General features: G+C 37.4%; 1 protein-coding gene across 1 annotated transcript; it reads left to right on the top strand.

Annotated features, from left to right (window-relative positions):
* Window positions 1-9,024: 9,024 nt before the first annotated feature.
* On the top strand, window positions 9,025-10,764 carry LOC143572514 (transcription factor bHLH167-like). Its single transcript, XM_077057872.1, has 3 exons — window positions 9,025-9,164; window positions 9,835-10,164; window positions 10,617-10,764. Exons 1-3 carry the CDS (start codon window positions 9,048-9,050, stop codon window positions 10,704-10,706), a joined length of 537 nt encoding a protein of 178 aa, XP_076913987.1. The 5' UTR covers window positions 9,025-9,047; the 3' UTR covers window positions 10,707-10,764.
* Window positions 10,765-24,976: the final 14,212 nt, after the last annotated feature.

Below are 24,976 nucleotides of genomic sequence, written 5' to 3'. Positions count from 1 at the left end.
TGATTTCAACCTTTCTACTAATCTTTCTAATTGCTACTTCAATCTTTGCTTCTTGATGTTCTTGAGTTCAACATTTCCTTCAAACATCTCAAGTATTACATCATACGTTGCCTTGGCATTGGGATGATGTGCAACCTTGGTGAGTATCTCCCAAGACAGACCTAGCTTCAACATAGCTAAAGCCTTGTCATCCACCTTTCTCATTCTTTCTCTCACAGCAGCAGTTGCTGCCTGATTTGCACCTTCTGCAACTTCCCCTTATGGACCATTCTTGATGGAGTTCCACATATCAACATCATTGTAGCAAACGGCTGCTTCACACAAGACTTTCCATTTTGTGAAATTTTCCTATCTAGACAATCTAGGAATCTTGTTAGTAGACACCTCTTGTTCCTCATAACCAGACATTTTTGTGAAAACAAAATTAATTTCTTAGTAAAACAGGGTATCAAAATAATCAGATCTGAGAACAAATCTTTAGATCTGATGTGTCTGATATGATCAGAACAAGATTTAAATATAAAGACTAAAATTTAATTGAAATAAGGAAGAGAAAACACCAGTAGATTGCAGATCTGGAAGAAAAATGCAAAACAGAGCTGCTGACGTCACAAATCAATGAAACAGTGGTCTGCTTACGTCATTCTTCTTCAAATCTTCAATCAGCAACACAAATCTTTCCAAAATAGCAGTAATCAGCTCTGATACCACTTGTCAGGTCCCCGATTTCAGCTGGATCTTACTTAATCATGTCATAACTCACACAGATTAATGTGTCGACAGGAGAGTTAATGACGGGTTTCTATATTTAGAAAGATTAATGTTTGTTAAAGGCGGAATCAATAACAAACATGATAGTTGCAATTAATAATCAAAGGTAGAAAGCACACACAGGATTCACTCAAAAGATTTCCATTTATATAATTTTCATCATACAAAGTGGATAATCGATTTAGGGTTTTTAGGGAATCCTAGGACAGCCGTCACTCTGTATTCTCTTTCAATAAATGTGTCTGTCTATCCTTTTCCGTGTGTCTTGGGCGGCGTGCTGCCACCCTATGACAGCTGTCATTCCTTCTAGAAACCCTAAATGCAACGTACATATCCAAATTACATATTCAAAATAAACTAAGTGTAAAACAAGTCTTCCGGGTAGGCTTTTTATCAAACTTCTCATTCCGAGTACGCTGTGTACTCTGCCATCCTTCATGACTTGGTAACCTTTAAGTGTGCCCGGTATCAGTTTCCGGGTAGATTTTACCTGAAGAGTATTTTACCAAGTAAAATACTCACCTGGTAGACTTCAATCTTCTTGACTTTTCCAGACTTTTCCCGGCAAACCCTTACGAGCAACCTTGTTCTTCAATGATCCATTTCAACTCTTTGCTATTGAATAACTTATTAGCAAAGTGTACTCGAGAGTATAATACCTTGCTTGAGTTGAACCTTGCCCGATGTTACTTAGATATTTTCCATTTACATCAAGCCTACTTGGACCATATTTATTAATGAATACCTTGCCCGGTCTTCCAATCACTTGGCTTCTTGGACTTGGTTAACCAAACCTTACTCAGAAGAGTAATATACTTTTCACTGAAGAACAGACTTGCTTGATAAAGTGAACCTTGCCCGGATTTACATAAACTAGTGTACCTTGCCCGGTAATGCACTAATTTGTAAACCTTGCTCGGATAGCCACTAAAGAAGACTTCTTGAATTAAACCTTTCCCAGTAGGCAAAATTTCGTACCCGGCTAAGTAAAAGCTTGCTCGGATGTCTAAGGTGTGCCCGGATCCATACTTAGCAAATTCTGAGGAGGTTGAGAAGATTCCAATCTTCCATGTACTTCATTTAGGTCAATTCTATAACTCAACAATCTCCCCCTTAGGTCAATTTCTTGACTCAATATAATAAAACATTTTGAGAGTGAAGCATAGATTCGGAGTTGTGTGTGTATGCACGACAATAAAATAAACAATTAGCTAAGCAGTTAAATAAGTATTTAATCTAACAAGTCATTACGTAAGATGTAAACAATAAAATAGAACACATCAGGTAAACAAATAAGTATGTATGGGGTTCCTAAACATGTTACTAAGGCACCACTAACAACATATCTTAAACCTTCGGCTCTGATACCAATCTGTCACACCCCAACCTAAGACGGAAATGTCGGGGCGTGAGCTGATTTCCACAGCTCACAATATTACTATCATGCAACATTATAAGTTTCAATATCTATTTAATAATTTCAAATAAAACCATTATTCATTACAATATCTCAAAACAAACACAAATCAAAGTCATAAAATTTATTTTTCTCATTTAAATTTCTTCTAGCATAAGTCCTTAAACGACGTTATAACTTCAACTACATCATACGATGACCTACATATACGTTGAAAATAAAATAGCTTTGTCAACACAGGGTTAAGTGAGTGAAACACCAAATTTTCATGATTATATAATAATAAATAAGATAGCAAACTGTATCAAGTGAGATAAGCAATTTAACCATAGCATATAAACAAATCAATCAAACCATAAAGAAAGGGCTAAACCGCTACCATACGAATGGGCATTGGTTACCAAAAATGAGGTGTCGGTGAAAGCATTGTCAATGCGTCGAACGTCGGCCACTACGACGGTCGTATGATCATGATTGAGATTATGTTGGACCTTTCCGAAGGCGATTCACATATAGCATATAAGCACATAACAAGTAAGGTATAAATTGTTAAGCACAAGTGACAACAGTTGCAAGTTGAGTAATATATAGTAACAAAATAAATAGAACACATATGTGCCCAAAACGGTTAAAAATGAGTAAGAAGGAGGAGTGAGATACTCACCTGATCGGATGAACGAAAAAAAAATGATGATGTGAGAATGATGACGCCTTCGAGGTACACCGACTAGGATTCCTAGTTTAATAATATGAATTAGTTATAAATAATATAACATACTTTAATGAATTAAGATTCCGATGTGATTTATATTATGATTGGGATTAAGATATTTATTAATTAATCTCTACGGTTATTGTTATGATGAAATCATAATTATCAGTTTAAATAAATAAATATGAGTTGAAATAATTATATGATTATTTAGATAATATTTTATTAAATGTAATGCAATTATAAACATGTACATATACAAATATAACTTTTAATAAAATAATTAATTTAAGACAAACGTTTAAATATATATTTATTATACAATATATGTCTTGGACTATTTAACGAAAATATAATTTATATATATATATTTAATATGTTCAAAATACGATTTTTACAATTTATAAAGAATGATACATACATATATATATATATATATTTATGTACAAAATTAATATAAGCGAATTTATAAAAACGTTCAACGATGAGGAAACTAGATTAAAGTGTCGGGTTTAAATAAAATAGTGATAATCTAGTGTTATTATTTACTTATAATATATATAAATATATATATATATACGAAAACTAGTATGCGATATTATTCGACAAAAAATGACAAGTTAACGATGTCGGTTTGAATAGTATAATGTTTATTTGATATTTAATATTAATTATAATATAACTATAATTCATTAAAAACCTTTACACAATTAATAAAAATAAAAAGAACTAAAACTGCGTTTAGGGGGGCTCGAACCCACAACCCTGGCCGGTTCAAAGGTTTAACGTACACACCCACAATCAACTGAACTAGCTTGTCTGGTGGTAATCAAACGCAAACAAAAAATTTAAATACAATATACGATTGTTCCCCCATTTTTTTATAAACCCTAATTATCCAAATCCGAACATCTAATTATTGATTGTTAAATTAACTTTGGGGTTTTTGATTAAGGGTTCAAAACGAGATGAAATCATATAAGGATTACCTCTAGACTTTACGAATTGACGGTTTACAAGAATGAATGACGGGCGACATGCATAAAATCTGGACGCGATACACATGGATCATCATAGTGAAATTAATTACGTGATTAAGGTCGTCGGTTCGCGAAAATGGTGAATACCATATTAAATGGGTTTTGATCAACTATAAAAGGTTTTACCCTAAATTGATACGGGCTGGTTAATTAATATAGAAATCCTATAACATTGATCACAATTTCCAAATCCAAACGTCGGTGCGAGTTCGTTTAGGCAACAAGAATGATTCCCAGTGATCAATTCCAACTTTAGAACGAGGATTAAGGCACAAGTTAACAATCTGGTTAAGGGTTTACTGGTTTAGATCTTGAATACGGGTTAGACGGGTCTGGATATGGATATGGTTCATAATATAATAATAATTAGGCATAATTGCTATTTAGTCCCTCAACTTTGGGTGTGAATGCAAAGTGAGTTAAAATTTATGTTTAGGGGAGTAAAATGTAGTTAACTTGAAGTTTAATAATAAAGAAAAAGAAAAATAATAAAATGAAATAGTTTAAATAGATGAAAACCCGAGTTTTTACATAGGACGTCTATGTATACTTGTATATGTAATGTATACAGTGTGTATGTATGTATATATGTATATGTATACAACGTGTATCCATGTAAGCCGTATATGAATGCATGTATGTCGTATATGTATATGTATGTATGTTGTATATGTATATATGTATGACGTGTATGTGTTTATGTATGTATGTATGTCGTGTATGTATATGCATATATCATATATGTATGTATAACGTGTATGTACGAATTCCGAATATGTATGTACAACATGTACGTATGTATGATGTATATGACGTATATGCATGCAATACATATGTGAATGTATGACATATATGTATGTATGACGCATGCGTATGTAAACAAAGAGCATAGGCTTATACGGTAAATACGCTAAGAACAAGGAACCAATTAATAATGAAAGGTAACATTTAAAATGGGTAGGACTTAGAAAGAAAGGCAAATGAAGTAACAAACTATAGAAGTAGTAAGTGATTAGTGTGCCTTATTACACAGTCAGTCGTACATTTCAAAGAAAGGATATAACCATCATCAGAAGCGGGACGCGAGTGAGTTTCTAGCCCCGTTTCCTTCTTATGTTTTCGGGGCAGTGTCCATACTCAATATGAAATGTTAATATACTTAACTTAGTTGGTAAGTGTATGACATAAACGATTTAAGTGATAGTTATTATGTTGAGGTTACGGATGAATTCTTGTCGATGCGTGAACGATCTTTGGATATTGCACTTATCGCCAAGGAAGGTGATTATTAGAAGATTAATGAAAAGGATGCCTAGTGTGTCTGTATGTAATGATGTAATTTGCTTTGTTTATGTTGGTACGTTATAAATATTTATTGTATATGGTACGTATAAACAGGTGTATGTACGGTATACGGGCTCTACGTCTGACATAGTTAGTTAGGATGGAAAATCCCTCTAACTTCTGTTCATGGACATGGCATGCAATAGCGTAGTTAAGGATTGTGGACCTTATACATGTTATAAATGATAGATGTCAACATAGATAAGGACTGTGGAGCTTATACGCAATGTAAATGGGAGTCAGCATAGGAAAGGATTGTAGACCTTAAACGTGTTGTAGATGTAATGTGGTAGCATAGGGGACGACGGTGGACCTCGTACGTGCTATGATATAGGTGGAAACATAGGGAAGGATGAGCCTTGTACGTGCTGTTAATGTATGATGGTATAGGGAAGGATTGCGAACCTTGTACGTACCATGAATGGTGAACATAGGTGAGGACTGCGGACCTTTTTCGTGTTCACGACCTTGAGTGTAGGTACAGACGGAGGACTATGAGCATACTCTTGGCTGACTAAGGCAAGTGTAAGTATGTATGTATGAATGTATGAAATAAAAGTAACATGCTAATTACGAATATGTATCTTCGGATACGTATATATGTAAGTATGTGAATGTATTGTACGTTGCCTGATTAACTAGAACTCACTCAGCGTAGCTGACTTTCAGCATGCACGTAGGTAAAATAGGTTAAAAGAGCTAGCATGAGGATGACAATTTGTGATGTTTTAAGACAAGTATTCTATGGTTTGTAAGAAATGGTTGACTTTTATTATTCGTCGAAAGTTTTTAATTAACTCTGATAATTAGAACTGTGTTTACGAGTAAATCCAACTCCAAAGTTGGGCACCGAGTCGGGGCCTTACATGCTTACTTGCTTATTTGGTTATATAGTCGTATTAGCCATCGTCTAGTTCATCTGGCATCGATCTTACTGACAACTTATTTACTTGAATATTTGGTTATACCGTCGTAGTAGCCATCGTCCAGTTCATCTGGCATCGTGCTTGCCGACAACTTATTACTTGCACATTTGGTTAAATTGCTTATATCATTTGATACAATTTGCACTTTTCTATATTTATTATATATTCATTTCCTGTTGTTTTGCTCACACAACCTAGTGTTGACAAAAATTATTGTATTTTTAACGCATATGCAGGTCACCGTATGATATGATTATCAAGTTTGTTTGAAAAAACTTAGGGTTGCATGCTAGATAGAAGATACAAGAACTTAAAAGTTTATTTTGTTTTTACTTATTTTATTTATCGATTATGTACTTTGGTATTTGAAATTTGTTGGACTATTTAAATTGGAATAATAGATATTGTCATTTTAAAATTTTCATGATAGTACCTTGAGAGTTGTGAGCAATCAGCTCATACCCTGACATTTTCGTCTTAGGTTGGGGTGTGACATGAGGTATCTCATTCATTTGACCCGAATTCACGTGTATAACTCTCACTAAACCCAGATAGCCCTTAAACGACTTTTAATATCTTATTAAATTATATTTAATCTTACCAAATATTTGCTATGAAAATCTTATATAATAGGGATATACTAAAAATTAATATTCATTTTTTAAAAGATATTATGTATAATTAAGAAACAATTTTATAGTAAAAAAATAAGAAGGTTATGGGTGTAACCAAATCCAGATAGCCTTTAAACCTTGTAACATCTCATTTATTGTGTGTGTGTGTGTGTGTGTGTGTGTGTGTGTGTGTGTGTGTGTGTGTTGAAGGGAACCAAAAAAATGGTAAACACCATTCCCAATCCTTAGATCATTTCCCCACATCTTTTTGGTACACCCTTAATCATCTACATCACATCATTTTTTTAAAGGAAAAAAACCCTCCAAAAATAATGAAAAAAAAATTTATAAAAATTATAAAACGAAATAAAACAAACGAAAAGATAAAAATGGGAAAAAAAACCAAAATGTTTATCTAACATCCCTCGTTCCAAAAAGAAAAAAACAAATAAAAAATATCATTTAGAATTCGAAAAATAATTATAAAATATTATAAAACCAAAAAATTGAAAAAATAAACAAAAAGAGTAAAAAAATCAAAATTTGTATTTACCATCCCCGGTTTCAAAAATAAATCACGGTTTAACATTCAATAATTAATTAAAAAAATTATAAACGAAAAAATTTAAAAAAAAGTGAAAACACCAAAATGTTTATCTAACATCACTGTTTCAAAAATAATAATAATAATAATAAAATTCTCGGTTTGGCCTTCCGGTTTAATTTAGCTTTTATGGGATTTAGTTTTTTTGGCTTGTGGGGAGGGGGGGGGGTCAAAATAACACTTTTAATTAACGTTTTACAAATAAACAAAAAACGTCATTAACAATTTACATGTAAAACGACAGTTCTTTAAGATTTTACATGTAAAATAGCAATTTTCATTAACATTTTACACATAAAACCACAAATTCCATTAACATTTTATATATAAAACCACAGTTCTTTAAGATTTTACATGTAAAAATTAATATTTTACATGTAAAATAACACTTTTCATTGACATTTTACACGTGAAGTAACAAATATTATTAACATTTTACATGTAAAACAACAGTTATTTTAGATTTTACATGTAAAAATTAATGTTTTACATTTAAAATAACACTTTTCATTAGTATTTTACACGTAATACCTAAGTCCCTAAAAACCTATCCCTAATTGTTGAACTTAACCCGAAGGCTACACCGATATTTTTTTTGGAACGGGGGATGATAGAGAAACGTTTTGGTTTTTTACTTTTTTTTTATTTATAATTTTTTAAATTATTTTTCGAATGCTAAACTAGATTTCTTTTAAACGGGTGGTGTTAGATAAATATTTTGTTTTTTTTGTTTTACATTTTTTAGTTTTATAAGTTTTTTAATTATTTTTTGAAGGTTTTTTTTACCTTACAAAAATGATGCGATTTAAGTGATTGAGGGTATACCATAAGTATACGGGAAAATGATCTAAGGGTTGGGAAGGGTGTTCCTTAGTTTCCGACTTTTTTAAAATACCCCAATAAACTCACCCTATATATATTTATATGTACATACATACATATATATATATATGGGATCTTTTGAGAACTTAATAAGTTATAAGAATTTTAAGAACTCAATATGGACCACACAATTAAATAAATGAGGATTGAATATGTGGTTGGAAATAAATACGATTAAATAATTAATCTGGAGAGAGAATAAAGATTTTTGATAATTACACAAGTTTAAATGTTAGTTACACATGTGTAATAAGTTGATTCAGTGTGTAAAAAAATACTGTAAATCTTTTTACGTTACTTACACTTACGTATTACATGTGTGTAAAAAAATTCAAAAAAAAAATGTTACGTTGAATTCTTTCGAATTCTTAAAACTTAAAGTGGTTCTAAAATAATCATATATATATTTGTACCGAGCCTAATCAAATTTTTAATAGCGTTTTATTAATTAAAAACATATTATATTTGAAGCAATAATAAAACCTAGACTTATCAAAACGACAAGTATCCTTTTCAACTGCAACTTCGAAGAAGCTAGCAATTATGTGCTCATGTTTACGGTTTTATTTTCCCTTCTAAATTCTGTTCAATAAATATGTAGGCGTTGATTTGGACTTTGGTGAGAAGACTTCAGATTTGAGTCTAACTTTCTAGCCCTCTTGAAGTATATAAAAAAATCAACATATTGTGTGTGATACATATTCCACAATATAATAACAATAATACAAATAATCAATATGAGGCCTGGAAGCTCATCTTCTCATGCACCACCAGCAGAGAAAGAAAAGCTACGTAGAGATCGTATGAAGGATCTCTACTCTACACTAGCTGCTCTCCTTAATCTTCAACCATATGTAAATCTTTCTCTCTATAGATATACACACACATGCACTCGGTTTACATAACTTTTCATTGTTTATATATACATCTATCTGATTCAAAGGTAACATTTTAATGAAATTATTAAGAAGCAACCAAAGAGTCCATGTAATCATAGTCGGGTTAGGTTGAGTTAAGATTGACGTAGCGATAAATTGTTTACTCTTGAGGTTAAGAATTAAGGATTACTTATTATGTTATATTATTTTATGTACCATGCGTGTTACAAATACTCATTAAACAACCATGTATTACAAACAATCACCACTACTTAAAAACAACCATTGGCGAGTTTCATAATCGTCCCAAAATGGTCGCATATGCCCATTTAAATCTATTTACGACCAACTTATTAGGTGGTCACTTAACCAGATCGTAGTGACTGCAACGAGTTTTTATTTATTTGTCTACCATTTTCAACTGTTTCTGCGACCGATTTCTTAATTTTTTTTATTTTTTAAAAGAATGTTTCTGACTGAAATATATTTTTATTACTTACGTTAACTTAATTTTTTTATATCTTCTAATTAAATTAGCGACCATTTTCAGATTACTTAGTTTCTTGTTGATGTTCGAAAAAATAAATAGTTTCTTGTCACTTATATTGCGACCGCCTGGTAAACAATATTTTTGGAACAATTACAGGAAAGCAAGTCGTTGCCCTCGTTCTTAGATCAAGCCACCACGTCACTTAAACTATTGAAGGAAAACGTAGACCGATTGAAGGTTCGGAAAGAAGAGCTAGAAAAGGAAGTTAACCGTAATGCTGAGTCGAGCACTCAACACCGGTTAAAGTTGGTTCACGTAACGGAGCCAGAGGATCTGAAACTAGAGGTTAACTTGATATTCACGGTGAATAACAAGAGAGTGGTACCAGTTGAATTGTACAGAGTCATAGAGCAAGGTGGTGCTGAAATTACGAGTTTATACTCGAGTACCGTCGGTCACAATATCTATTGCACGATTCATGCTCAGGTTTATATCATCTTCTATCACTTTTCAAAACATGCACCCTTTAAAGAAAAATATCGCAAGTCTTAAAATCCATGGTAAATTGGCTACAAATATCTAAGAAAAAAAACAATTAGGTTGTTAGTCAATAAACAAGCATTAAAAACTTACTAATTAATCAAAGGTAGTTTATAACTAATAATACTTTTTTTTTATTAACGCACCAAAAAGAATAATTATAAGGCAATTGACCTCATTTTTTTAAGGAGAACATTCATCAAGACAACTTTGTTTAACTAAATTAAAAAAAAAGTGTAATTGTAATAGGTTTTAGTCATCTATATCACAAATGAGTATGCGATAGTTGGCGTGAGTTATAGAATCTAGTAAACTATCGAGTTTTTGAACGCAAATTAAATAATCATAATGGAAATCATGATTAATGACTTCAAATATATATTTTTTTATTTGTGTAGGCTTTTCAACCTCGATTAGGGTTCGATGCCAAACAGATAGAAGCTCAACTGAAGGAACTAGTTTACTTGCCAAGGCATAATTTGTACTAGGATATAGCCATATTTTATTCTTGTGATTTGATTTTGCACTAATGTGTAAATTCAGGGTGTATGATAAAAGTATACAATCATTCATTTAATTGTTTGCTGTGTTCAAATTGGCTTGTAATTTGATGTGCTTTAAATTTAGATATATATATTTTGATGTTCTGAAGTATGTAATATGATCCACTGAATCAGTACTATATAGCTGATTTTGTTGAATCTTGTTTCATCAATTTGGTCCCAATTTGTATGTTGTTGTGTTCCATGTTCTGAAGACTTGTATTTTTATTTTGTATTTAATAATAAATTACAAATATTATCTGAAAAAAACGAGTAGAAAATCTCTTACTTGTTAACTAATTTCCTAAAATAGACAGCGCATTTCTTAACATATTCCTTACATAATCATTACTTTAAATTCCAGAAAGTAGAAACACTTGAAAGTAGTCTAACCATTATATCAATATTTTAGTAATTTGAGAAAACCATTCGGTCAACATATTTCAAATTCAATGTATAACCTTGCTAATAAATGGGATTTGAGAGAGAGAGAGAGAAAAAAAAAATGTTTTAGCGGCCCAAACAACAAGAAAAATATACGAAAATTAACTTATACTAATTGGCGAAGCTTAGATAAAGACACGTGCGCATAGAGGAGGGGGTGGTTCAAGATTTTCAGACAAGAACAAGTATATTTACACCATTGAGCAAAAATACGCTTGGGAGCTCCTAGTTACGCAACTATAGTCAAGAAATGTTTCTAGATTTGGACGTATTAGAGAAACGTAAATAACCGAGGGTCAATATTTCTTCCAAAATATTTCTTTGATTTGTATCTGAGCTCTAGAAATACGAATAATTCCTAGCATTCTAAATGCACAAATATACTATGATTATAATACCATGAATTATATCTCTAAATGCACAAAGATACTATGAATAAAATACCAAAGAATTATAGTTTCGAGCTCATCCTCCGGGACCCATTTAAAAAGATCAAAGATATCTCTAGTTGAAAAAACAAAGATAGGATTTAATGAACATAGAATTCAATTCACGTAACAAAAACAATTTTGGAATTAGTAATAGTACAGCAATTTGCTTTTTGCCCACGTGCTAGATATTGATGCATTTATGTAAAAACTATAAAGATGTTTCCAAAATTCCAATATGTTCGATTTCTTCCTAGAGGGGCCCACCCCACCCATGACAGCCGGTATTTTAATAACTGTACCAACAATTCAAACCAACACCGCCAGCGATTCACACCATCATCGTCATAATACAATCAAAATGTTATTTTTGTTTACAAAGATCCGTCATGTCTGCTCTAATGTAAAATACATGCTAAATCAATAAAGTTGACTCAAACCATTTTTTAAGCCTTAAGGACGCCGTCTTTTATTATAAAAGTAATTACTTTGGATACAACCCTATTAATAATATCGGATACGATCCAACAACAATATACTAGATTAAACATGATTATAGATCCCATGCAAAACTGAGGAAACACGGACCCACTCCCCGAGTATGGGTCCGGGATCCAATGAGTCCACATAGTACAATATGATAACTACGATCACGATATTAGTAACACTTCCCAAAGTCCAGTGACCGAAACCTGCAAAACAGACACCGCAAGTCTCGTTAGAGGAAGGACAAGAGCGGGGGGTCTTCCTGTAACCACCCTCCGGCGTGAGAATCAATATCGTTTGTAATGGAGAAAGTACTTAAGTACAAAGACTAAGTGTAGTCAGAATATAGGTGAGTGAATGAATACCTCATACCATTTGACAAGGTATTTATAGCCGAAGGATGGGGGAAGGTGATTGGGGCAGCTGTCCCTTAAGAAAATACTTTTATAACCATCTGGGCACGTGTCCTTATGTAATAGGTTTATTCCATACGTTGCATGTGCATGTATAACAACCTGGACACGTGTCTCTTCCTCATTGGTTGCTTGGAGAATATTAGCCATGTGCACGGTTATAACGTCCTTACCACTTGTCATCAATTGACTGGCCGAGGGCTCACGTATTGCCCAAGAAAGCATCTTGGCAAATCTTCTAGAAGGCAATTGTGTATTGACAGCTATCCTGGAGCACTTACCTCGTGGTTGTTTCTGGGGAAGGATATTGCTTCCCGCGGATGACCTTTGATGGTACTGTGGTGCTTCCGCATGCGATATGAGGGTGTTTCTTCCTCAAATGATTATGCGGATGGTTTATATGTCCCGCGGGTGACTTATCAGGGGCTTCTGATTGACCCGCGGGTAGTCCTTAAGGGTATTTGGGTCTTTTTGGTACCCTACCTCTATAAGTCCCCCCAGTCAAGTGTTTTTTCCGTGTGAAGTATTTTGTGCGGGTGAAATTCTGGACTTATTGTGGATTTGGGGGTTTTTGTCTTGCAAGTTGATGAGAAATATCTTTTGTTGTTTGTGGATAATGATGAAAAATGACAAGTTGACCACTCGCAGGCGCGTGTGCAGGTGACAGGACGTTTATGACGGCTGTAACTGTATCCGACTGTTCAACTTTTTCACTTTTTCGAATTTCCCGCGTGACGTGGCGGTTGTCTACTGGGTTGCCTTTTCTCTCTCCACTGTCTGTATCCCATCGCATTAATTGCGGTGGGTATAAATACGTGGAGTTAACTTCTTTTGGAAGTTTTTTTGTCTTTGCATTCTCATCATTTTCCTACTATCTTTCTCTGAAATTCTCTGCATATCCCTTTGATTTTTCTCTCATACCAAATATTTTCCTTTATGACTAGCACGATGGCAGAGGTTGATGAGATAGAAGTACAATGGGACCATGGTGAATACCAAAAACTTATTGAAACTTATGGTATTCTGCCAGAATGGGAACCGGAGTTCCCATCTGTTGGTTCCATTGCCAGTTTCCCTCCTTCCGGGAAGATGGCATTATATGCCGACTATTTTGATTTGGGAAACTTCCATCTTCCTGTGACGAAAATTTTCATGAAGGTAGTGAAAGCATTTGGGATTCACTTGTCCCAATTCCACCCTCGTGCTGTCATGCGAATTCGCCACTTCGAATTCGTATGTATGGCGCACGAGATGGTACCTCAGCTAGACCGTTTCGCCGTATTTTACAAGATGACCCGTCGAAATGGGTGGTTTTCTTGTCACTCGTCAACTGACAGGGCGTTTGTTCAAGAAGTTGAAACGATATCCAAAGACTAAAAGAGAAAATTTTTCTGGATATCGGACAACGTGGTGCCGGAGGTCATGGTTCGTCGACCAAGCAACGAACCATTGATTGACCATATTCCGGCTGCGCATGAGAACCGTGATTGGGTTCGGATGCTGACTGTCCCGCTGACACCGATGCGGGTTCTTCCTAAGGAGGCTCTCGTCTGGGCAGGAATGAGCCGCTTATGGCCTGCTCCATACATGGAGCCCGTTTCCATCAAACCAAACGGCCGTAAGTTTTTATTAGTTTTCTCTGTGTGATCCTCCAAATCTTTGTGTTACTCTAACTCTTGCGTTTTTTTTTTCAGAGTTTGGATCCATGCTTAACGCTTTATATGATGACAAGGGATGTGTCGGGAAAACCATCCGCGATGTTAAGCAAGTATCCGTTATGGAAAGGAAGTATTTCCTCTTTCCTGTGGATGTACGGGCCGAGCCTGTTGTTTTGGATACTATTTTTGACACAGGTGCGTACATTTTGAACCCTCCCCTATTAATGTGTTAACCTCGGATGGAGTGATCGTTATTCTAAGTGACGATTCTGCTGCTTCTGAGGGGGAAAGCTCGGATGATGCTTCTACGGTTTCATCTGTCTCTCATTTGTTGGCAGAGTTATACCGGAAGAGGCCCCTTCATGTGTCTCAAGCGAGTGATGCGGGTCCTAGTGTTTCGGAGCCGAAGACGAAGAAACGTCGGACCCACCGTTCTCGTAAGCCACTGCCCCCAAGCCTTGCGGACCGATTGGGAACTGTGACTGGTAAGTTTTCTCGAGTTAACTCTTTTTGCTATATGTGGAGATGAAGTTTGGCATTGATTTTGTTATGCAGATCCGTCCATTGCTAAGGGTCGTGTGTTTGGCGTAACATCAGCGTATGCGCCAAATGTTGAAAAGCAATCATCACCTCTCCCGGAGAAAGAGGTTAACAAGTCTGTTACTCCTCCTGCCGAAACAATTGTGGAGGCGTCTCGTACCCAACCGGAAACTGTAGTTCGCATCCTCGGCATCCACACATCGAAGTAGTGGTCCGAGGAAGGAACGTCAGTATAAAGTACCGTCATGCATTTGATAGTTCAAGGCTTTGTGCTTAATCTTCCGGGCCGCGATTTTACCTTCCGGAAGTGCTCCGGATGACAGGTATGCTACAATAGGTGTCATCCAGGATTCTACTCCTGTTTGAATCACTAGTACTTAGTGCTGCGGGACAGATGGTCGGTCTAATATCTCAATGGGGATGTCTTTGGCGAAATGCTCAAAGTTTGTTGAGGCCAATTTGCTAATCGCATCTGCTGATTTGTTCTCACTTCTTTTTATATGGATGACTTTGCAAGAAGAGAACTAGAGCATCAAATTTATGAAGCCATGATATCATTCTTTGCTTCGTATGTGCCATTGATCTGTCCCGCAATCAACATGGAATCCACTCGGGCTTCCAGGTGTTTAACCACCAGCTTTTTGGCTATCCGTAAGTCTGCAAAGAAAGCTTCGTATTCTGCCTCGTTATTGATGCTTTTGAAATCCAATTTTATGGCATGTGTGAACTCATGGCCTTCGGGATTGACTAGCTTGAGGCCTGCGCCACATCCCTCGTTCCTTGAGGCTCCGTTCGTGAATAAAGACCAAACCTGTCCTAATTTCGGAGGTACTTGGGGTTGTTGCTCGTTCAAACATTCTTTCTCTTTGTGGTGCAGGACTTCTGTCACGAAGTCCGCCAGCACCTGCCCTTTGATTGCTGGTCTAGGTTTATACTCTATTGCGTGTTCACCTAACTCGATGGCCCATTTGGCTAGACGCCCAGATAATTCTGGCTTACTGAGAACGTTTTTGAGTTTGTATCCGGTTAAGACATTGATGGGGTGCCCCTGAAAGTACCTGCGGAGACGATGGGCAGCATAGACCAATGCCAAAACAAGTTTTTCCAGCATGGAGTATCTTGTTTCTGGGTCCGATAACGTTCTGCTGACATAATAGATCGGTGTTTGAACGTTCTTTCGATCTGTCAGAAGGACAGCCCTATGGCAATATCTGAAGCTGATAGGTACAAGATTAAAGGTTCTCCCGCATGAGGTGCTGTTAATGTGGACAATTCCATCAAACATTTTTTGACCTCCAAGAAGGCTTGTTCTGCTTCCGCAGTCCATTTGAACTGTGCCTTCTTGAGGCAATTTCTGAGGGTCGAAATGAAGGGATGGGACTTGGCTGCATGATTTGCTTGGAAACGATTTAAAGCAACCAGTCGGCCGTTAAGTGTCTGCACTTCTTTGAGGGAAGATGGGGAAGGCATGCGGGCTATAGCTTGAACTTTGTCTGGAGTAGCTTTGAAGCCCGCATCCGTTACAATCACTCCCAAGAATTTTCCTTCCTCCATTGCGAATGAACATTTGGCTGGATTCAATTTCATGTTGATACTTCCTTGTGTCTCGAAAGTTTCTTCTATATCTCTTAACATCTGATCTTCCTCAACACTTTTAATTACGAGGTCGTCCATATACACTTCCAAATTTCGACCAATCTGACCTTTAAATTTTATGTCCATTAATTGTTGGTATGTGGCCCCGCATTCTTTAGTCCGAAAGGCATCATTTTATAGCAAAAGGTGCCCTGGTCTGTGCGGAATGTTGTCTTATCTTCATCACTTGCTGCCATGCGAATCTGATGATAGCCTTTGTAGGCGTCCAGGAAGCATTTAAATTTGAATGGTGCCACAACATCAACTTTGAGATGAATCTCCGGTAGGGATAACAATCCTTAGGACATGCTTTATTGAGGTCCTTAAAGTCAATGCACATCCGCCATGTTCCTTTACTCTTTGGAACGATGACTAGGTTGGTGACCCATGTTTGATAACGGATTGGTCGGACGATCCCGGCTTGTAAAAGGTTATGGACTTGCTCATTCATTGCCTTTGTTTGTTCCGGACCCATTTTACGTTGTTTTTTAACGATTTGTGTAAACAATGGGTTTACCCTTAATTTGTGCTCCGCGATGCTCCGCGGGACACCAGTCATGTCCGCGGGCTACCAAGCGAACACATCAACGTTTTTTTATAACAATAGTTTCAAGAAAATGCGTGCTACTTCTGAGATAGCGGGTCCTATAGTTATGGTTTGATCGGGGAAATTTTTGTTCAAGACCCATTTTTCTGGTTCGGTTCTTAGAGTTTGTTTTGGGATCTTGCTGGGTTTTGAACTTTCGATTGAAAAGCAATGTCGATTGACATGAATTATTACTATACCAGTGCAAGTTGGGACTCCCACTGCACCATGTGCTGTGGACGGATGGGCGTTGAAGTCACCAATTGCATCTCGTCCAAGAATAATATCGTGTTTTGAAGTTGTTGGTAAAATTAGAAATCCGACCTCCTCGGTTCTAGAATGAATTCCATCACTTAGGGTGACTGGAAATGAAATTATGCCTCGAGGATGCATTATTTCTCCTCCGAACCCAGATACCGGAGCGTGGATCGGTTTCAATCTTTCTTTATCTTCCTCATCTAGCTGGTCGAAACATTGCTCATACATGATGTCCGACGTGCTTCCGGTATCGAAGAAGACATAGTAAGAATGATAGTGCCCGAAGAGAGCAGTGATAATCAGGGGATTCTTATTGCTCGGACCCCCTTTAATTCGAGGGAAGATTACTGGTTCATTCTTCCACTCTTTATTATCAGATTCCCTCCTCTTATTCCCAGTAAGGGACTCACCTTGTATCATGTGAACGTTCAAATCCTTGATTTGCTTCATACTCGGGCCTTGGATGTCCCGTACAGGAGCTTTACCATGGTCAGATATCCCACCTTTCACCAGATGTTTTAGTTTTCCAGATTTCACAACTGCCTCAATTTCACTTTTTAATGTTCTACATTCATTCGTATTGTGACCAATGTCATCGTGATACGAACAATGTTTCGTGGCATCTAAGAATGATCTTCTTGTTAATGGCTGCGGCTTTCTGAAACTTATATTTTATGTGGTGAGAATTTCCGCGGGAGTCTTTGAAAGAGGAGTCCAACTATTGGGACCTCGCTTGAGGGCCCCGCTTTGTTCTTGTTGCCGATGAGGGATCTTACATCGAATGGTTTTGATACTTCCGCACTTGGCTAAAGCCTTGACCAGATAGGGCCTTTCGCCTGTCTATTAGGTCTCGGATTTTGAAACTCGACTTTAAATTTTTGCTTCGGATTGCCATTTCTTAATGTTTTCTCAATATTGGCATACAACTTTGCTGCGGTCATAAGATCGTCCCCTTCTTTCGGCATTCCATCCCTACCAGTGAGTGTTCGGACCAGGTCGTCACATTTGACATTCTTGCGGAAGGCACCGCGAAGCATATCTTTGCTTATCCCATCGATGTTCAGACTTTCATCATTGAATCTCGTGATAAAATCTTCAATGGATTCGTTGTCATGGCGGACAACATCCAAAATTTCAGACTGGTCTCGTGTATGCTTCTTCTGCTGGCTGAACTGTTGGGAAAACTTTTTTACCAGATCGTCCCAACTAGAAACCTCTCCGTCAGGTAACTTTTCAAACCATTCTCTCACCGCCCCTTTTAGTGTCAATGCAAACATGTGACACCAATATGGGAGCGTCCAACCACTAACACCACCCACTGCTATAAAGTTTTGGAGATGATCACTTGGATCCGTCATACCATTATATTTCCCCACTAATGTAGGAATTTTAGCATTGCCAGACGATATGGTTTAGCATTACTTGCTATGAATTTTGATTTTTCTGCAAAAGCTGCCAGACGATATGGTTTAGTGAAGTCCCGCTCAGCGTTGCTGTGGTATTCAGTGTGGCGGACCACATCTTGCGGATGACTACTTCTTGCCCGTGAGCTTATCCTAATGTCGGTAGTATAGAAAACCAGGTTGAAACACAATCGCCTCATTCTTTGTAAAATGTACGGTGTACTCCTTATCACAGATCTGCGACACACTTAGCAGATTGTGCTTCAATTCTTCGACAAAGTTTACTTTTTCCAATGTCATCTTTCCGTTCGACACCGTTCCCATTCCTGTAATCTTGCCTCCACTTTCACCGGCAAAGCTCACTCTCCATCCTTGAACAGGTTTCAAATCGTGTAACAAGTATTTGTTACCCGTCATGTGCCGGGAACAGCCGCTATCCACAACCCAAAGATTGTTGGCAGCCCTGTTCAACTGTTCCTGCAAAATAAAGCAAAAGATTAGAATTTAGGGACCCAAGACCAATTGGTCTTGGATCTATACATCCCAAACTTTGGCTTTCCAAAGTTAGTATCTCGATAATTCCTGTAAGTCCTATTAGGATACCTCCTTGAAGATTGATAGTGAGGCCTTCCAAACCTTTGTGAATTGAAAGAATTATAGCTTACGGTTTGGTTATTAGCAGTGTAAAACTGAGATTTGTTTCTATGAAAACCTGAATTAGTCACATTTTTGAATTTTAAATGGTTTTCATTTTTAGTAGCATGATAATTACTATTAGGCTTATTCTCAGTTGTAGTGCCTTACACCTCTGAATCGCTGCTTCAGAGGGCAATCTGCAACTAGGTGCCCTAATTGATTACACCTAAAACAACACCTATGCTCTACCTTTTTATCAACCGGTGTTTTAGATGTTGAGGCTTTATTACCGCCCGTTCGTCTCACATATGGTGGGACGTACGGGTTTAGTGGAGTACTCTTTTTATTCGTCTTATCTTTCTCTCCACCATTGGGTAATACCACCTCCTCTTTTGCCTTACCAGACTCGGATGACTTATCCGAATCCGATGAGACTGGACTTGGATCAGAAATTTTAACACTTGAAACAGGCGAACTTGTTTCGCCTCCACTAACATTTGGTTCTTTACAAGTTACTTTAACTGGTACTGTCTAAGCAACCTCAAAGTCAACAGATTTCTGAACACTAGGGTTAAAAGTGTAATTGTGATTATAAGGTGGTGGAACCTCATGATAACCTATTCCTCCTCTCTTAGCAGAGGAACCTTGATCACTAACAAGGTGATCAAGAATAGCAGAGGAATTTCTGAACTGCTCTAGTTTTCTATTCAGTTCCACCACTTTTACTTGGTGATCAGCAATCTGTTTTTCTCTATCAGCAATTAGTTTGGTTTTTTCTTCCAAAACTTCATAGCTTAAATCAATCACTTCAATTTTTTCAGCAAGTTTTGTTTTTAGACTTTTAACATCTTTTTCACAAGCTTTTATTTTGACTTTATAGCTATTTTCTCTTGCTTTTAAAAAATGATGATCTTCTTTTAGGGTTTTAAATTCAGCATCCAACCTAATATACTGATCGGTTATAGTTGCTAATTGCTCAGACAAGTTTTCACATTTAGAACATTTAGGTTTAGAACATACCTCGGAGAGCTGGTCATTAACATCTACCATGAAAGCTTTTTCTTCTCCGGTAACCTTCTCACTTTCTTCAGTTTCAACCTTCGCCAAATTTGCCTGCTCAGAAGTTTCTGTAGAATGCAGGTTCCAGTTGTATTCACCATCTTCTCTGGACATCATGGCACTAAAATCTTTTCTACCCTCATTATGCTGTGTAGACTTTCCTTGACCACGTTCTACACGCTCATTCCTGCACTCCTTAGCAAAGTGGCCGTTTTGCTGATAGTTTTAGCATCTTACCTTCGTCTTGTCAAACCCTGGTCTTCCACCGAAAAACTTTCTTCCGGTCTTTCTCATAAACCGCTTCACTCTTCTTACGATCATAGCCATCTGCCATTGCAGATCCATTTCCTCCAGATCATCAGCATCAATCTGGTCATAGTCTTCATCCAACATAGCTGGATCAACAACCTTCCCTTGATTGTAGTTCTCATAGGAAGCAATAAAAGAAGCATAGAGACCAAACTGCTCTTCAGCAGATTTGACACTCATAGGCATCTTAGAGTAGTTATTGCTAGGAATACTTGGAGAGCAACTACTCTTGCTTGCTTGCGGTTTAGAACCACTAGATCGACCTGCTACAAAGCAAACACCACCATTTGTGTTAACAGACACATGTCCCTCATGTGATGAGTTGGCGCCCGACTCTCCCTTCGAGTAGTAGGCAGCAGATTCAGTCTTCGATCCTGAGCTAGTGTTGACTTTAGCTCCATACATACCTGGATCTTGAACCTGATCCATAGGTGTCTATTTTCTGACCATGTTAAGCTCAAAGGTTCTGAGCTTGTTGACTGTCGTTTCTAGATCATATGTGGGAAAGTCTTTGTCTTCCCTCATCAGCACAGTGTACATCTCCCATTTTGGTGGGAGAGCATCTAGAAGCTTCTCAACTATTTCTTCTTCTCGGTAGGAAATTGAATAGTTGCTCAATTCAGTCATCAGATGGTAATATCGAGTGATAATATCATCTAAAGATTCATTCTTCAAATATTTGAAGACTGAGAACTGGGTTTTGAGCAATTTTATCTTTGAAGCACGGATTCCTACATTCCCTTCAAATCTGTTCTCAAGAGCTTCCCAAAGCTCTCTTGCTGACGTGTACTTTCTAAACGTATGAAGGATCTCTTGTGGAAGAGCCATAGTAATACCAGCATGAGCCTTGCTCTCGGCCTCATACATCTTTTTCTTTTCTTCTTCCATTTTACTATACTTTTTGATTTGGTCACGACCTTCATACTCCATAACTGGTGGAATATAACCATCCTGGATGCATACCCACATCTTCGCATCCTGGTATTTGACGTATTGTATGAACCGATCCTTCCATGCAACGAAATCGGTTCCCTTCAGCAACCTTGGGGCCTTAGTAGCTGACCCTGCTTCAACTTCCATCTTCACTAACTCAGAGATGTTAATCGACGACATCTTTCCCGAAAAGTATGAAACCCGAAAAAAAATCAAAAAAAATTTCTGAAAAGTACTGTAGGCGAAGTTACGGATAACTTCGCTTAAGCCTTAACTTCGCCGCTGATTAACTTCGCTGAAGAACTTCGCAGATGATTAACTTCGCTTAAGGTAAGCGAACTTAGGAGGTAGGCGGAGTTGTAGAGAACTTCGCTGAGTTAGGCGAACTTGAGAAGGTAGGCGAAGTTGTGGATAACTTCGCTTAACCTTATATCTTCGCCGAAACCCTACGTATCCTGACGGCAACTTCGCCTGATGAACACGGACGTCTTTGCAGATCTGGAATCTGGATTTTATGAGGTTTTTGACGGTGCAAAGGCTTGAACACGATGGTAGGAGGTAAGATTGACTCAAAAACACAGAAAACACGTCCCGCGAATAGTCGAAACGGGACGAATTCTACACCCGCGTGAATATCCCGAACCACACAATCGAGCAAATGCTCTGATACCAATTGTAGGTTCCCTGGACGGATCGCACGAGATATCACGATCTACTCAGGTGCGGAATCCCTGCGTAGGTCGTTACGAGCGTAGAAAACGAATCACACGAACACACGAAACAAACACACGTTATATATTATAACTCAAACACGTGATGTAATATCACTGTTACAGACTCTCGTCCTCACGTTACAAATGAACTCGAACTACTGAAACAAACAACTTCCCGATCTTCCTAACCAAGCCGTAAGCTAGGTATATAAATACACGACAACTTCGCCTGGCATGTTCAGGCGAAGTTGTCCATAACTTCGCTTGACTAACAAGTTCGCCTAGGCGAACTTGTTAACAACTTCGCTTAAGACATATAAAACATAATTAACATTACAGACTCGATTACAGACACTAGACTATGAACTACTGACATTATGCACCAACAGGATATAGTTATTATGTGTTGCTATAAGTTATAAATTGTCACACTTAAAGGTTGTATTAGTGTGTCCAAATGTAATTAATGGCCACTTATTTGAGGTTGTGTGAGCAAAGAATATCTTAGTTTTATTTTTGGTAAGTTTTTTATTGTCACGGATACACTTATTATGTGTGGCTATAAGTTATAAATGGTAACACAATAATATTTTTAAGCGTGTCCAATCGTCATTAATGGCCACACGTTGATTTGACGACTTGCGACGTCATCATTGCCTTTACAGTTTCTTGTGCCGCCAAATTCAAATTGTCAGGGAGATGTACCGGCGGTTTCCGATGGTGATAAATACCAATCACAATCACAATCCACAATCACAATCACTATCACAATCACAATCCACCTTTGTTCCGATTATAATTTCCGATAATGGCTGTAGCTTGGCTCGAACGTGCACCGGGTGCTCAAGCCCCCATCTACTACGACCCCACATTCTTCACGATACGATTCCACTTTTTTCCGGCGCCGTCCGGAGGAATCAAAGGGTGAGGTATGTCGACCCTCAAACCTTCTCGTACCAACAACTTAACCGAATGGTTAGGTGGCTTGGGTACACCACGATTGATTATTTCAGCACTGAAATGGTAGTGTCGGGTATAGAGGTGGCGTACATCGACTTGGAAGACTTGGAGCACTTCAAGGCGGTGTCCGTTTATGGGGCATTCCATTATGAGGTGAACCTTCGCCTCCATAGGCTTGCGGACTCCACCTTCACCTCCGATGGCATGTACTAGAGGATCATGCCCTCTCATACTCTAGAAGAGAATCCGGATGAAGATTCGGATACGGAATCGGATGCCAGGACTCCAGACTCCGATGTAGATTCCGATTTGAAATCGGATGCTAGGAGCTAGTTAGTTTTATTTGTTCAAAGGCTTCTTCAAAGTCTGGAGGGTACAATTTTGGTATGCAGGTTAGTGAAAAGAAGGGCATAATGGTCTTTTTTTATAAAATGAGTTGACAATGTTTTGCAGGAAACCAGCTGTTGAAAAGTATGTTGAAACATAACCAAATAGAGGTTGTGCAAGAAACAAAACCGTCAGACGAGAAATGATGCATTTTTGGGCTTTCTTTGTATTAATGTAACTTTGATATAGCACGAGTCGAATGTAATGACTTTATTGATCTTACTATGGTACACTACAAGTCAACTGTGACTTTTATTAATGTAACATGATGTATGTTTGAACTTGACACCAATTGACAAAAATAGCCAGAAGATGAAATGAATTCAACAAACCGGCCTGTACGTATAAGTAGTAATAGTATTAAAAACAACCAATATTTCTTTAGTTTGAATTAATAAGTACAAAGTAAAGAAGGAAGATATCATGTATCACAACTATATTTAAACATTATTTACATCTAACTAGCCGAACGAACACAACTGCTGGGTCGACAACCCCGACATCGGCGTCAATCTCCATTACGAATAGTTGTAGGCTTTTTCCCGGGCCGCCAGTAATCATCCGGGGACTTATTACGAAGCAGTTGATTTGGTTGTACAAGTGACAATGTATTACCCTCATGAGGGAAAGTTACCGTACTAATGTTTCAGATGCACTTTGATCATCTATTTTTTAATTACATATAATGTTGTATTACATAAAATGCATGTAGGATAAGAAAATAAAAAGTTTAATACCATGTTCTTGTTTCTCCTCAGCTGCAGTGTTTTCTTCAACTCCAGGCTTACCAACAGCACTAACCGTCACAACAGCAGTAGCAGCAGCAGCCGCAGAAGCAGGCTCATCAAGTCTCTTCTCGGCAGCACTAACTGTCACAGCAGCAGTATCAGCATCAACAGCATCAGCAGTCTCATCAAGTCCCTTCCCGGCAGCACTAACGGTCACAGCAGCAGCAGCCGCATCAATCCCTTTCCCGTCAACACTACACGTCACAGCAGCAGCAGCAGCAGCATCTTCTTTTAAGGGAAGACCATTATTCTCCAAGTATTTTTCCATCTTATTAAGAGTAGTTGTTGTTATGTAGTTGACTGCAGGCGCTGTGACGGGAGTCCCAAATGGACCATATTTTTTCTGGTATTCATGCGTGTAAAGCATCACAAGGAAGGTGATCGGACCGTTGTATTGAACGTTGATACCTCTCTATTCTTCCTTTGTCGTTTTCAAGTTTTCAATAACATAGCTGCACCAGTCCATATTTGGAATATCGGAGGTTTTATTAATTGCGGCGATGAATCGTTGATTGACTGTTGTTGATTTTGTCACAAATCCTATACAGGTGTTGACCAACACAAGGAAATTAATCTTAAA

The sequence above is a fragment of the Bidens hawaiensis genome, unplaced genomic scaffold (genome assembly GCF_021521415.1).
Source record: "Bidens hawaiensis isolate Kalapana, Puna unplaced genomic scaffold, B.hawaiensis_p1.1 tig00000001_1, whole genome shotgun sequence".
NCBI lineage: Eukaryota > Viridiplantae > Streptophyta > Magnoliopsida > Asterales > Asteraceae > Bidens > Bidens hawaiensis.
The sequence above is the reverse complement of the archived record's forward strand: the minus strand, read 5'-3'. Positions and strand labels throughout refer to the sequence as shown.